We start from the raw sequence: 15,570 nt of genomic DNA on the forward strand, positions 1-15,570 counted from the left end.
TGGAATGGCGTCCCATCCTGGGAGTGCTGGAGTAGCACTGTGGGTTTGGGATTCTACTGTGTGAAACTGCTCTAGGGTGTGACACTAAAGCTCCCTTCTGCACTACGTCTCATGGCTAGGCCTTTTGACTGAGACCAGGACAATTTTCTCTCATTTATTTTATTCCACGTTTGTCACATGCAGTTATGCAAATTATGTGACTTTTTCACTTGGATTTTAAGGTGTGGGTCTTTGAACCTACCCTGAAGTCTAGGGGGAGGATGTGTGGCCCTTAGGCTCCGTCCTCCCCTGTCTTGTGGGGGTCTCTCTTCTAGTATTTGTTGGCTGGCTTGGCTGACCATGAGGGGTAGGGTTCACCAGGCCCTTTGGCTGGGTGGACTTAAGTGTACCTTGCCCCCATCAGAAGTGCCTTCTGCCCCAAGGGGACAGGGATGGGTCTTCCTCTTCAGGAAGGGACCACATGTCACATCCTAAGTGCACTTTTTTTGTACACATTGGTGTTTAGTTTTTTGTGTGCAGTGCATTGTTTATGGCTGCATACAAAATGGACAATAAGCTGTGTCCAGAATTCCCTGCGTCACATGGACACATACACATACTAGGACCAATTTAGGCATGAGCCAATTAACCTACCAGCATGTCTTTGGAGTGTGGGGTTAAACCCATGAAAGTAAAGGAAAACTCTACGGTGCCTTGAAAAAGTATTCATACCCCTTGAAATTTTCCACACTTTGTCTTGCTACAATCAAAAACGTAAATGTATTTTATTGGGATTTTACGTGATAGACCAACACAAAGTGGCACATAATTGTGAAGTGGAATTAAAACGATAAATGGTTTTCAAATTTTTTTTTTACAAATAAATATCTGGAAAGTGGGTGTGCATTTGTATTCAGCCCCCTTTCCTCTGATACCACTAACTGAAATCTAGTGGAACCACCTAATTAGTAATTAATAGTCCTCCTGTGTGTAATTTAATCTTAGTATAAATACAGCTGTTTGTAAGAGACAATTAGTGAACAAACAGCATCATGAAGGCCAAGGAACACCAGACAGGTCAGGAATAACATTGAGGAGACGTTTAAAGCAGGGTTAGGTTATAAAAAAACCCCAAGCTTTGAACATCTCACAGAGCACTGTTAAATCCATAATCTGAAAATGGAAAGAATATGGCACAACTGCAAACCTGCCAAGACATGGCCATTCCCTAAACTGACAGGCCGGGCAAGGAGAGCATTAATCAGAGAAGTAGCCAAGAGGTCCATGGTAACTCTGGAGGAGCTGCAGAGATCCACAGATCAGGTGGAAGAATCTGTCCACAGGAAAACCATTAGTCGTGCACTCCACAAATCTGGCCTTTATGGAAGAGAGGCAAGAAGAAAGCCATTGTTGAAAGAAAGCTATAAGAAGTCCCGTTTGCAGTTTGTGAGAAGCCATGTGGGGAACACAACAAACTTGTAGAGGAAGGTGCTCTGGTCAGATGAGACCAAAATTAATTAAACTTTTTGGCCTAAAAGCAAACCGCTGTGTGGCTGAAAACTAACACTGCACACCACCCTGAACACACCATCTCCACCGTGAAACATGGTGGTGACAGCATCATGTTGTGGGGATGAGTTTCTTCAGCAAGGACATGGAAGCTGGTCAGAGTTGTTGGGAAGATGGATGGAGCCAAATACAGGGCAATCTTAGAAAACCTATTAGAATCTGCAGAAGACTTGAGACTGAGGTGGAAGTTCACCTTCCAGCAGGACAATGACCCTAAATATACAGCCAGAGCTACAATGGAATGGTTTACATCAAGCGTATTCATGTTTTAGAATGACCCAGTCAAAGTCCAGACCTCAATCCAATTGAGAATCTGTGGCAAGACTTGAAAATCGCTGTTTACAGACACTCTCCATCCAATCTGACAGAGCTTGAGCTATTTTGCAAAGAAGAATGGACAAAAATGTCACTCTCTAGATGTGGAAAGCTGGTAGAAACATACCCAAATAGACTTGCAGCTGTAATTGCAGCGAAAGGTGGTTCTAGAAAGCATTGACTAAGGGGGCTGAATACAAATGCACGCCACAATTTTTGAGATATTTATTTGTAAAAAATTTTGAAAATCATTTATCTTTTTCCTTCCACTTCACAATTATGTGCCACTTTATGTTGGTCTATCACATAAAATCCCAATAAAATACATTTACGTTTTTGGTTGCAACATGACAAAACGTGGAAAATTTCAAGGGGTATGAATACTTTTCGAATGCACCGTATGTACTGTAGGTGAAGTCCTGGCTGGGATTTAAACCAAGAACCCTAGTGCTGCAAGGCAAAACTGGTAACAACTAAGCCACTAACCTAGATACATGCAAACAGCAGCAGATCTGGCCATTTATTTGTACAGGGTACAAATCAGGCCACATAGCTTATGGCTGCAGCTGTCCACACACAATATGTAAATGGGGCAGAAGATTCTCCAATACAGAAAGTCGCCCATATGAGGAAGCCCTTAAATTGTAAGTATGACTCTTCCCCAACCTGTTACTATCCTTACAGGCAATGGTGTCTCTTCAAGGACCATTGAAGAAGATGAGAGCATTTCTTCACAGACAAATGAAGAAAATGCCCATATCTCTTCAAGGACCAATGAAGAAAGTGTGAGCATCTTTTCTAGCATCAATGAAGAAGGTGACAATATCTCTTGAAGGGCCAATGAAGGAGATGAGAGCATCTCTTCTAGGATCAATGAAGAAGGTGACAGTATCTCTTCAAGGACCAATGAAGAAGTTGAGAACATTTCTTCTAGAATAAATGAGGAAGGTGATAGTGTCTTTTTAAAGGTCAACCAAAAGTAAACTTCACTAAAAGTAACTTCTGATTATATCGTTTTTAAATGTGAAACAGTGAAGTACCCTCATAGCTGACAGGTTCACTTTATTAGCAGCCCTGTAGCTCTAGAAATGATATCATCACCCTATCCAATTTCAGGCCAATTGTATATAGTGAATTTAGGTGTACGGACAGTGGCAGACAATCCAATCCAATGCCAGTGGACAGCAATTGTCTGTATGTTCCTTCTGCCTTTCCCCATAACTTAGATAAGAACTATTAGGTGGCTGAATGTTTTATGTTTCAGACAATCAGATAATTTCTTCAAGACTGACCATCATCTGAGATATATGGGCAGTCGCTCACAAATGTTTCCTTAATTAAACTGCAAACTAAACTTATGAAAGACACATATTTCCACCTCCATTAGCTTTCCTTACTTTTCTGAGCCTGACACTTTAGCTGGGCTGTCAGGGGGTCAAAGGTCACCTAATGTGTGATGGTTACTGACCTCTCAACTGCCTGACCTCAAAAGTTCCAAAATAGGTATTTGACATTGTTAAACACTGTCAGGAGTCTATAGAAAAAGTGCATCCATCACAGGTTTGAAGGTTTACTTGATCAGGAAGTAGTGTAGTCATGTGATCACTAAAACAAAATTAATACAAAGTATTCAGCACACGTTTCTTATATCGATGTGGCTTTCATGTTAAAGCATTTTAACCCTCAAAAACAAAGATGTGTCCATGTTTTCCTTTTAGGAAGGTTTGAAGATGCAGCTACTCAACTTCGGTCATCTAGCTAACATGTTTCTCGGCCTTGCCTCAAATGAAGAAAAGAACTCAAAGTTGGTTATCTTTTCGAATGACCAGCTAGTTATAATATTAGTGATAGCATTGCCATCCAAAAGTGCTAATAAAGTCCCAGAAGATGCTCCACTCTTCTATGTGGTTGAGAGGAAGAGGTACTTTCATTCCCTGATAGCTTAGGTTGCTGCTATGGTGATTGTAGTTCAGTCACTGGCTCAGTTACAGTTGGATTTGCATGTACTTTTCTTACAGGATATATATTTGGACACAGATATTTTGCTTATACAGTGATATGATAAATCTAAGAGTATTTGAAGGGCTGCAATGCTTATTTTCCCAGGAAAAATGGTGCTTATATAATAAATGAGAGGAGCAACCAATATGAATGCTGGCCCTTCCCTTCAGCTGATGTCATGTGACCAAAACAGCCAAGCTTTTGAACCTTTGACTAGCACTTGAGACAATGGCTTGGGGCAATGGTTTCATCAGAAAAGGTAAGTATTAAATCCTTTCCATTACTTTTTATTTGACTGTTATCATATGTTTAAATTTTCATCTGAATAGAGGTCCACCTTAAATTCATGCAGGGAACCCAACCTACCTCCTGAGTGTCTCTAATTGTCCTGTTTAGAGTGTAAGCTCATGTTGACACCCACACTGTGCCTTGTTAGCCCAAGGCTGCTTAGCTAGCAAAAAACTTTGTATTTGCCAGTATCTTCATTTTTAAGATGGCCCTGAATCTCAGCCTCTGAAAATGCAGGCTGGTGTGTTCCCTGGTTCTGGGCACTGCCATATTTATGCTAGGTACACACTAGAAGTTGTTTCTACATTCAAACAGCCTTAATGAAAAAAAAAACTGAGAGGTTGTCGTATTAACTAAGCGATGTTAGTGTGATGTCCTCCCCCTCTGAGCTTTTGTGTTCTAACAGGGGGACTGCCCCCGCCAAAACACACTGATCAGTGCTCACAGCCATTGGCTGCCAGCGCTGATCAGAGACTGGTTTTCCAGCATATCCCTTCGACAAAAGCTGGTCATTACACAGGGTCTATCTTGCTCCTCTCATCCCTTCTGTGGAGTCTCTCTCAGACCGCTGGCCTTGGTCACCTGTATAGCATCAATTTTGGCTCTTTCACCTTCCACCCATTGAGCTCACTATCCATGCTCTCAATTGCCATGCCTAAAACACAGTATTATTATTATTCAGTATTTATAAAGCGCCAATAGTTCGCTCAGCACTGTACATTACAATGGGGGACAGAACAATAGTAATACAATACAATGAAAAACATGAGGGGATTGAGGGCCCTGCTCTTTCGAGCTTACAATCTAGGAGGGAGGGGATGGTGGCACAGGAGGAGATAGCTGTGGGGGATGGAGTGGTAGGAAGAGTGGAGGAGGTCAGCAAGTTAGCAGGGGGTGGGGTAGGCTTCCCTGAAGAAGTGGGTTTTCAGGGTGCACCTAAGGGAGAGGAGAGTAGGTGATAATCTGATGGGTTGGGGCAGGGAGTTCCAGAGGATGGGTGACACCCTGCAGAAGTCCTGGAGGCGGACATGGGAGGAGGAGACCAGGGAACTAGAGAGAAGGAGGTCTTGTGAGGAGCGGAGTGTGCGTGCTGGGCGGTACTTGGATATTAGGTCAGTGATGTAGTTCGGGGCAGTATGGTGGACAGCTTTGTACGTCAGCGTTAGGATTTTGAATTTGATCCGTTGCGCAATCGGAAGCCAGTGGAGGGATTGGCAGAGGGGGGTGGCGTAAACGGAGCGGTTGGAAAGGTGAATGAGTCTGGCAGCCGTATTCAGGATCGACTGAGGCGGGGATAGCCAGCGGTGAGGCAGGCCAGTAAGGAGTAAGCCGCTCCCATCATTCCTTCAGTCTATGGTTTGCACTGATCCTTGTATGACATCCATTCATGGATACATCCTTATGGTGATTCTTGCTTTCATTGTTCCATTAAACTGTTTTATATTGTCTGCTGGTTATGATCATTACTGGTTTTTATTCTGGACATTCGCCACGAGCGCTCTGATCTTTTATGCTTTTCTTTTGACTACATACTCCCTATGGTCATTGGAGCAGCTGTGGGATTGCCTGCCTTTTCTTCACCCTGGTTTGCCTGGTGCTGATTGAGGGCATTAGCGCCTAGTCATTTGTTTTTGTCAATACACACTGACCAAATGTTAGGCGGTTTCTATTCCAAAGCAGAGATTCATGTGACAAGACGTTGCAGACCTTCCTAAAATTATAATGTAAAATCAAAAATAAAGTCAAGGTGAGTAGGTTGGCTGACTGTGGCATGACTGAATGTTCTTACCATGCAAGAGATACTTGTCTGGAGGTTCTGGTTACGGTTTTGGCCAATAACATATATACTCGTGGTGGGTGAGCTTCATACCTTGGTGGTGCTAATATCTCCTCCAGGAACTCCTCTATTTTGTTTACATCTGTCTTCACCTCTCCATTGAAGGTGAGAAAAGGAGGATGAGTGCCCGGTGCAAGGTTGTGTAGATCTGCTGGCTTTCTGTAATTGTAAAAGACAAGAAAAAAAGAATAGTAAAAACTCTGGTGAGATCACCATCTGTAAGCTTTCAGGACTAAGGTACAAAATAAAACATTTGCCCTTCATGCATATAACTTACGTTGGACCTGGACAACTCTTCTCAAAGTCTAGGAGTGAACCAGTTCAGTTTTAGGAGCCTGGAGCAACACTGTTTGGATATGATGCATGGAGTTTTCCTCAACCTCCTCCACAAACATACCGTACATACTGTACTTGACGCAGCAATATACAGTTACCTTATCCTCCACCCCTGCCACAGACCAAGCCAGCCATATACATACACATATTTCATAAATACACCTAAGTACTGGTGGATAGTCTGTGTTGTGACCCTGATAGCTGGATATCAGGATACAAGAAATCAAGGGAGGGAAACTGCTCCCTCCCTCATTGCTAGCAGAGATAGAACCCGTCTGTATTTTACTTCTCTAGGAACAATCAACAGATTCAGAGCTAGTGCTGGGCTTTCGTATTAGAAACCCCAGAATGCTATGCAAGCATTCTAATATGGATGCACCTCGTTGAAATATTTATTTTTCTAAAATGGTTTTTCAAAAACGCAAAACAAAAGTATAATCTGGTAAACTTTGGGGGAAAAATTGTTATAGTTCCCCTTTAAGCCCTGGTTCACACTTGTGCGGCTTTGAAGCCATGCTACTTCAGCTACCAGTGCGATTTTCATGTGCGGCTTACTGACTTCATTTAACGGATGTCAATGCAAGTCGCAATGAAGTCACACAGAAATAGTGCAGGAACCTTTTTCAAAGTCTTGCGACTTGAGTCTTAGCGTTTTACATGGTTTCATTGCCACAAATGGGGTGCAACTTGTCATGGGACTTTAAGTGCCAAGTAGCATGACAAGTCGCATTGGTGTGAACCAGGGCTAAGAAAAAAGTGTGGTAGGATAGACATTCGCCATTAATATACAGTAATCCAATGTAGAATTGTTTTTGATAGAATGGAGAAGGGTTAAAACCACTGGCAGGTATTTATTTTTGTCTGTCTCTCTATTGTGGAGATGCACCATCATTATTTCTCTATTTGTCCTTGTGACCATTGTTACCAAGAGAGAAATTTATGCAGACAGAAAATATTTTACAGGTGCCACTGGAACAATTTTTACAGCTTTAACTGATATTATATTTCCACAATTTTTGAATTGAAAATGGAATAGAAGAGAAAACGCTCAGAAACATATGATTTGTTGTCTTTCAAAAAAAAATTCCTGTCCACTGAACACCTTGTTTGTTAACCGCTGTCCCGCTGCCCTATAGCAGAACTACTACTACAGGGCGGCAAGGCTGTGCAAAATCACGTGTGTATATATATATATGTGATTTGCATTTCCGGGTAGGGGCCGCACATGTGCCCTACCCACGCGACCATTGACGGCTATGAATGTCAATCACCGGGTCCCAGCTGGAGATTCCCCGCCAGCACCTGGCAATCGCTGTGTAGAACTGACAGGGGAGTAAAGAACACAGGTCTCTCTCCTGCCAGTAAGGACATGCTGCCGTGTATTTCTCTGCACAGCAGAGAAATACACAGCAGCATGTCTCCCTGTCTCCCTAGTAAAACACACACAGCATATCATGTAAAACAGCACACTGTTAACCCCTTCTTGCCCAGTGTCATTAGTACAGTGGTAGTGCATTTTATTAGCACTGATCACTGTGTTCGTGTCATTGGGATGTCAGTAGCAGTTAGTCATTCACCCCCCCAGTGTCAGAATGCTTGCCTCAGTCCCGCAGTTTCACTTTAAGTTGCTGATCGCTACCATTACTAGTATAAAAAAAAAAAATCCAGTATATATACCATTTATAGATGCTTTAACTTTCACGTAAACCAATTAATTTGGATTCTTTTTAGCAAAGACGTAGCAGAATACATTTTGGCCTACATTTTTTGAATAAATTTGATTTTTTACATTTTTTTAATGGATATGTTTTATAGCAAAAAGTCAAAAATATTGTTTTTTTTTTCAAAATTGTCAGTCTTTTTGTGTTTATGGGGCAAATAATTGAACACACAGAAATGGGAGTTCTTCAGAAAGACTGTATGTGAACACACTGCAAAATATATTCCCATGGGCAACAAGTTTAAAAGGCTAAAAATCAAACCTATGTGGCTTACGGCCAAAGGTAAAAAAGCCATAGATAATAACAAAAGAGCTTTTATTAAATATAAAAATGAACGAATGCTATCATCGTTTAAACATTACAGAGAATATAACAGAATATGCAAAAAGGAAATCAAGGCTGCAAAAATTGAAAACAAACGACAGATTGCAAAAGATAGCAGGACCAACCCAAAAAAATTCTTCAAATATATTAATAGTAAAAAGGTTCAGTCCGAGCATGTAGTTTTTACAAAATAATCAAGAGTGGGTGACTGCAGACAAAGAGAAGGCAAATTTATTAAATACCTTCTTCAGCTCTCTGTATACAAAGAAGCATGGGGGAGCTCTTTTCCATAATCGGCATGGTATTGACACAGCTCCAAATGATCCACATTGGCTCACAATTGATATGATCCAAAAATATTTAGACAGAATAAAGGTGAATAAAGCACCTGGACCAGATGGCATACACCCACGGGTCCTTAAAGAATTGATCACTGTAATTTTAAAGCCATTGTTTCTCATTTTTAGGAACTGTTTAATGACTGGCATAGTACCACTGGATTGGCGTAAGGTCAATGTCGTTGCAATATTTCAAAAGGGGTCAAAATATTTACAGAATATTTCCAAAATAATTATAGATCTGTTAAATGGTATTTAAAGTGCCGCGCTCCTATTATTGTGCATATATATCTCTAAATCCACTCTATACTTGTTAGACTCAATCAATGAGTATATAAATCAAGTGTAAATCATAATAATAATCATGAGTGATAAGCCATAAATTAATCAATGCGATAAAGTTATTACCAGTGAATTACCAATACACACATCATAACCTAGATGTGTGTAATGAAAATAGTGAAACCTTAATATAATGTGAATATTAAGTGAATATTTATAATACATATAATTAGTACCATTCTAATTATATACAATCAATCCAGTAATAATTGTGCAACTATACACTACCATGTGCACGTGCATAGGTGTAATAAGTAAATAAATTAATTAAATAAAAGTCTTTGTGAAAAAGTGCCAAAGTGAGGGTGATTCCTTGTTTCCTCTCGTCAGGTGCCTTATGGTCTTCCTATGCGCTCACCTTTATGTTTGCCTGAGAGAATTCAGGCAAATACGCTTTTTGATCCTTCCAGGATCGATGGATAAAAGCTCTGTGATATAGATGTGCCAAGGTGTGGATGTAGGTACTCCTGTACTCTCCTCTTTCTCCTTTATTCCACTGCTCATATGTCAATTGTGAGACCAGCTTTATCTCCTTATTCCCCTCCAGGGGTCATCTCCTTCTCATTTCCTCCTCTCACCCATATGCAATTTAGGGGTCAGATATAGAGAAAATAAAACAAACGATAGTGCCTTATCCTTTAAAATGATGGAAGTTTATTTCTGCCTGTAGCGGTATTACACAGCTAGATGCATTTCCTTGGTGGTACAGGGCGGCAAATAAATCATATAGAAATCTTGGGTGAGCAATCCTCAATCTCTGCTCTCCCTCCCTGCCTGCCTCTGTCTGCAGTCGGAATTACCGAGCCTCACCGCTACCACGTCGTGACGTCAGAGCCCCTCCCCTACGCGTTGCGTCACAGGGTCACGTGACTTCATCAGGGGGATAATGATCATTATCCCCCTGATGAAGTCACGTGACCCTGTGACGCAACGCGTAGGGGAGGGGCTCTGACGTCACGACGTGGTAGCGGTGAGGCTCGGTAATTCCGACTGCAGACAGAGGCAGGCAGGGAGGGAGAGCAGAGATTGAGGATTGCTCACCCAAGATTTCTATATGATTTATTTGCCGCCCTGTACCACCAAGGAAATGCATCTAGCTGTGTAATACCGCTACAGGCAGAAATAAACTTCCATCATTTTAAAGGATAAGGCACTATCGTTTGTTTTATTTTCTCTATATCTGACCCCTAAATTGCATATGGGTGAGAGGAGGAAATGAGAAGGAGATGACCCCTGGAGGGGAATAAGGAGATAAAGCTGGTCTCACAATTGACATATGAGCAGTGGAATAAAGGAGAAAGAGGAGAGTACAGGAGTACCTACATCCACACCTTGGCACATCTATATCACAGAGCTTTTATCCATCGATCCTGGAAGGATCAAAAAGCGTATTTGCCTGAATTCTCTCAGGCAAACATAAAGGTGAGCGCATAGGAAGACCATAAGGCACCTGACGAGAGGAAACAAGGAATCACCCTCACTTTGGCACTTTTTCACAAAGACTTTTATTTAATTAATTTATTTACTTATTACACCTATGCACGTGCACATGGTAGTGTATAGTTGCACAATTATTACTGGATTGATTGTATATAATTAGAATGGTACTAATTATATGTATTATAAATATTCACTTAATATTCACATTATATTAAGGTTTCACTATTTTCATTACACACATCTAGGTTATGATGTGTGTATTGGTAATTCACTGGTAATAACTTTATCGCATTGATTAATTTATGGCTTATCACTCATGATTATTATTATGATTTACACTTGATTTATATACTCATTGATTGAGTCTAACAAGTATAGAGTGGATTTAGAGATATATATATGCACAATAATAGGAGCGCGGCACTTTAAATACCATTTATATTGATTTGACACCACCAAGTGAGTTTGTGCAAGTGCCAGCGCACCATACATTAAAGATTAGTATATAATTATTATTTAAAACACCTATTGGATTCATAATAGCTCACAAGGATTCACACCATATACCATAATTATAGATCTGTTAGTTTACCTTCTATAGTTGGGAAGATACTGGAGAGTTTAATAAAATACCACATAGATGAGTTCTTGTTGGGAAAAAATGTTTTAAGCAACAGACAGCATGGATTCATGAAAGACAGAAGTTGTCAAACAAATATGATTTCTTTTTATGAGGGGGTGAACAAAACCTTGGACAGAGGGGTGGCGGTGGGCGTGGTTTACTTGGACAGAGGGGTGGTGGTGGACGTGGTATACTTGGACAGAGGGGTGGTGGAGGATGTGGTATACTTGGACAGAGGGGTGGGGGTGGACGTGGTATACTTGGATTTTGCAAAAGTGTTTGACACAGTTCCCCACACATGGCTAATGTGTAAGGTAAAGTCTACAGGCTTGGAAAAATCAATATGTAAATGGTTGGAAAACTGGCTAAAAGATCGTATTCAAAGAGTAGTGGTTAATGATCCATACTCTGAATGGTCTAGGGTTGTCAGTGGTGTACCCCAAGGTTCAGTGTTGGGACCCTTACTTTTTAATATATTTATAAACGATATAGGGTCTGGGATTAAAAATCCCATTTCAGTCTTTGCAGATGACACCAAGCTGTGCAGTGGAATAACGTCTTTACAGGATGTCTCCAATTTACAAGCTGACCTCAATGCACTGTTTAATTGGGCAACTATGTGGCAAATGAGGTTTAATGTTGATAAATGTAAGGTGATGCACTTGGGGGCTAAGAATATGCATGCATCATACATACTAGGGGGGGTACAACTGGGGGAATCAATGGTGGAGAAGGATCTGGGGGTTCTGGTAGATCACAAGCTTAATAATGGCATGCAATGCCAAGCTGCGGTTTCTAAAGTGAGCAAAATCCTCTCTTGTGTTAAAAGAGGTATAGACTCCAGAGAGAGAGATATCATATTACCCCCCCGGTACAAATCATTAGTAAGACCTCATCTGGAATATGCAGTTCAGTTTTGGGCACCAATTCACAAAAAGAACATTGGGGAACTGGAGAAAGTACAGAGAAGGGCAACCAAACTGATAAGAGGCATGGAGGAGATCAGCTATGAGGAAAGATTAGAGGAACTGAATGTATTCTCTCTTGAGAAGAGGAGATTAAGGGGGGATATGATCAACATGTATAAATACATCATATAGACAATAAAGGTGCAGCGCTATTAATAAAAATAGTGAAATATCAACATACACTCAATTTTTAAGAGTATAAAGATGAGGACATTAGATCATATTGTTCATCTTAAGATAAATTCGATGTTCAGTCTAATGTCCAAAAACATAAAAGGATGTGATGTGCAAATTCTGCCGGGTCTCCTTTGCCAATAAGGATAAGTGATCCAAAGGTGAACAGGAAATAAATTAAATGCGCGCTCACCAGAAGTGCGTTTAAAATACGCATGAAAGAAGTTTCCTCTCTCATCAGGTACATCTAGGTCCTCCGCACTCAGGTCAAGCTGCGCTCCCTGGTCCTCACTAGTCATCCATTCTGGCCAGGTTCCCTGGTTCCTCAGACACTCATGCACCTCTGGGGTCCCTCCTTAAACTTGATACTGCGAAAGGGTGGCGCTCATAAAGAGCCCAATACACATCACATCACATAGCGTGATACTGCATAAAAGCACTTTATTCCAGAAGTAACGATGAAAACATAAAAGTAAAATACTGACCGCAATGATTAACCGCTTGCCGCCCTGCCACTGTGTATATACGTGTGCAGGGCGGCAGTGGAGCGCAAAACCACGTTTAAAAAAGGGTTTCGCGCTCCCGACACTTTCGCCGGCAGGGGGCGCGCGCGCGCTCCCGCCGACCCGCAGGTGACACGATTTGATCCAGGAGGGATCAATCATTAGATTTCAGCCAGTGATTTCTGGCTGAAATCACATGATCGGTCCCTGTCCTATCCTGTCCTGTGTTGACATACACACAGGGCAGGATATGATGTCATTCTTCTCTGCCTGGACACATTCCGTTCCAGACAGAGAAGAAGACATCCAAAAAGTGAGTACACAAGCACTACACTACAGTTAGAACACTCTAGGACACATTTAACCCTCTGATCGCCCCCTCCCCCAGTTAACCCTTCACTGCCCTGTCACCAGTGTCACTGATCAGTGAACCAATTTTTACTGATCACTGTATCAGTGTCGCTGGCGACTTCTGATAGAGTTAGCTCCCCTCCCAGATAGCGCCAGATTGCCCGCCAGTACACCAGTAATCCTGTTTAACCCCTTGATCGCCCCCCCCCCCTCCAGTTAACCCCTTCACTACCCTTCACTGCATCAGTGTCGCTGGCGACTTCCGATAGAGTTAGCGTCCCTCCCAGATAGCGCCAGATTGCCCGCCAGTACACCAATAATCCCGTTTAACCCCTTGATCGCCCCCCCCCCCCAGTTAACCCCTGCACTGCCCTGTCACCAGTGTCACTGATCAGTGAACCAATTTTTACTGATCACTGTATCAGTGTCGCTGGCGACTTCTGATAGAGTTAGCTCCCCTCCCAGATAGCGCCAGATTGCCCGCCAGTACACCAGTAATCCTGTTTAACCCCTTGATCGCCCCCCCCCTCCAGTTAACCCCTTCACTGCCCTGTCACCAGTGTCACTGATCAGTGAACCAATTTTTACTGATCACTGTATCAGTGTCGCTGGCGACTTCTGATAGAGTTAGCTCCCCTCCCAGATAGCGCCAGATTGCCCGCCAGTACACCAATAATCCCGTTTACCCCTTGATCGCCCCCCCCCCAGTTAACCCCTGCACTGCCCTGTCACCAGTGTCACTGATCAGTGAACCAATTTTTACTGATCACTGTATCAGTGTCGCTGGCGACTTCCGATAGAGTTAGCGCCCCTCCCAGATAGCGCCAGATTGCCCGCCAGTACACCAGTAATCCCGTTTAACCCCTTGATCGCCCCCCCTCCAGTTAAACCCTTCACTGCCCTGTCACCCAGTGTCACTGATCAGTGAACCAATTTTTACTGATCACTGTATCAGTGTCGCTGGCGACTTCCGATAGTGTTAGCTCCCCTCCCAGATAGCGCCAGTTTGCCCGCCAGTACACCAGTAATCCCGTTTAACCCCTTGATCGCCCCCCCTCCAGTTAACCCCTTCACTGCCCTGTCACCAGTGTCACTGATCAGTGAACCAATTTTTACTGATCACTGTATCAGTGTCGCTGGCGACTTCCGATAGAGTTAGCGCCCCTCCCAGATAGCGCCAGTTTGCCTGCCAGTACACCAGTAATCCCGTTTAACCCCTTGATCACCCCCCCCCCAGTTTACCCCTTCACTGCCCTGTCACCAGTGTCACTGATCAGTGAGCCAATTTTTACTGATCACTGTATCAGTGTCGCTGGCGACTTCCGATAGTGTTAGCGCCCCTCCCAGATAGCGCCAGACTGCCCGCCAGTACACCAGTAATCCCGTTTAACCCCTTGATCGCCCCCCCTCCAGTTAACCCCTTCACTGCCCTGTCACCAGTGTCACTGATCAGTGAACCAATTTTTATTGATCACTGTATCAGTGTCGCTGGTGACTTCCGATAGAGTTAGCGCCCCTCCCAGATAGCGCCAATTTGCCCGCCAGTACACCAGTAATCCCGTTTAACCCCTTGATCGCCCCCCCAGTTAACCCCTTCACTGCCCTGTCACCAGTGTCACTGATCAGTGAACCAATTTTTACTGATCACTGCATCAGTGTCGCTGGCGACTTCCGATAGTGTTAGCGCCCCTCCCAGATAGCGCCAGATTGCCCGCCAATACACCAGTAATCCCATTTAACCCCTTAATCTCCCCCCCCCCAGTTAACCCATTCACTGCCCTGTCACCAGTGTCACTGATAAGTGAACCGATTTTTACTGATCACTGTATCAGTGTCGCTGGCGACTTCCGATAGTGTTAGCGCCCCTCCCAGATAGCGCCAGATTGCCCGCCAGTACACCAGTAATCCCGTTTAACCCCTTGATCGCCCCCCCCCAGTTAACCCCTTCACTGCCCTGTCACTAGTGTCACTGATCAGTGAACCAATTTTTACTGATCACTGTATCAGTGTCGCTGGCGACTTCCGATAGTGTTAGCGCCCCTCCCAGATAGCGCCAGTTTGCCCGCTAGTGCACCAGAAATCCCATTTAACCCCTTGATCGCCCCCCTCCCCCCCCCCCAGTTAACCCCTTCACTGCCCTGTCACCAGTGTCATTGATTACAGTGAACAGATTTGTACTGATCACTGTATTAGTGTCACTGGTGACTTCCGATAGTGTTAGCGCCCCTCCTAGATAGCGCCAGTTTGCCCGCTAATGCACGGGATTTTTTTTACCAAAAACATGTAGCAGAATACATTTTGGCTTAAATTTATGACTAACTTTGAGTTTACGATATATTTTTTATAGCTGAAAGTAGAAAATATTGTTTTTTTAAAAAAAATTTTGTGGTTTTTTTGTTTATAGCGCAAAAAATAAAAAGCGCACAGGTGATCAAATACCACCAAAAGAAAGCTCTATTTAT

The 15,570-nt window shown here is 42.9% G+C and overlaps 1 protein-coding gene across 1 annotated transcript in view; it reads right to left on the bottom strand.

The window, feature by feature from the left end:
- Nucleotides 1-15,570, bottom strand: part of CLIC5 (CLIC family member 5) — a 162,370-nt gene that overhangs the window by 47,687 nt on the left and 99,113 nt on the right. Inside the window, exon 3 of the mRNA XM_089686067.1 lies at nucleotides 6,023-6,148. Coding sequence (XP_089542193.1) covers nucleotides 6,023-6,148 — 126 coding nt within the window. The remainder of the gene's footprint in view (nucleotides 1-6,022; nucleotides 6,149-15,570) is intronic.

Source organism: Staurois parvus, unplaced genomic scaffold (assembly GCF_062004578.1).
Source record: "Staurois parvus isolate SC_StPar_1 unplaced genomic scaffold, SC_StPar_1.0 ptg000390l, whole genome shotgun sequence".
Lineage (NCBI taxonomy): Eukaryota > Metazoa > Chordata > Amphibia > Anura > Ranidae > Staurois > Staurois parvus.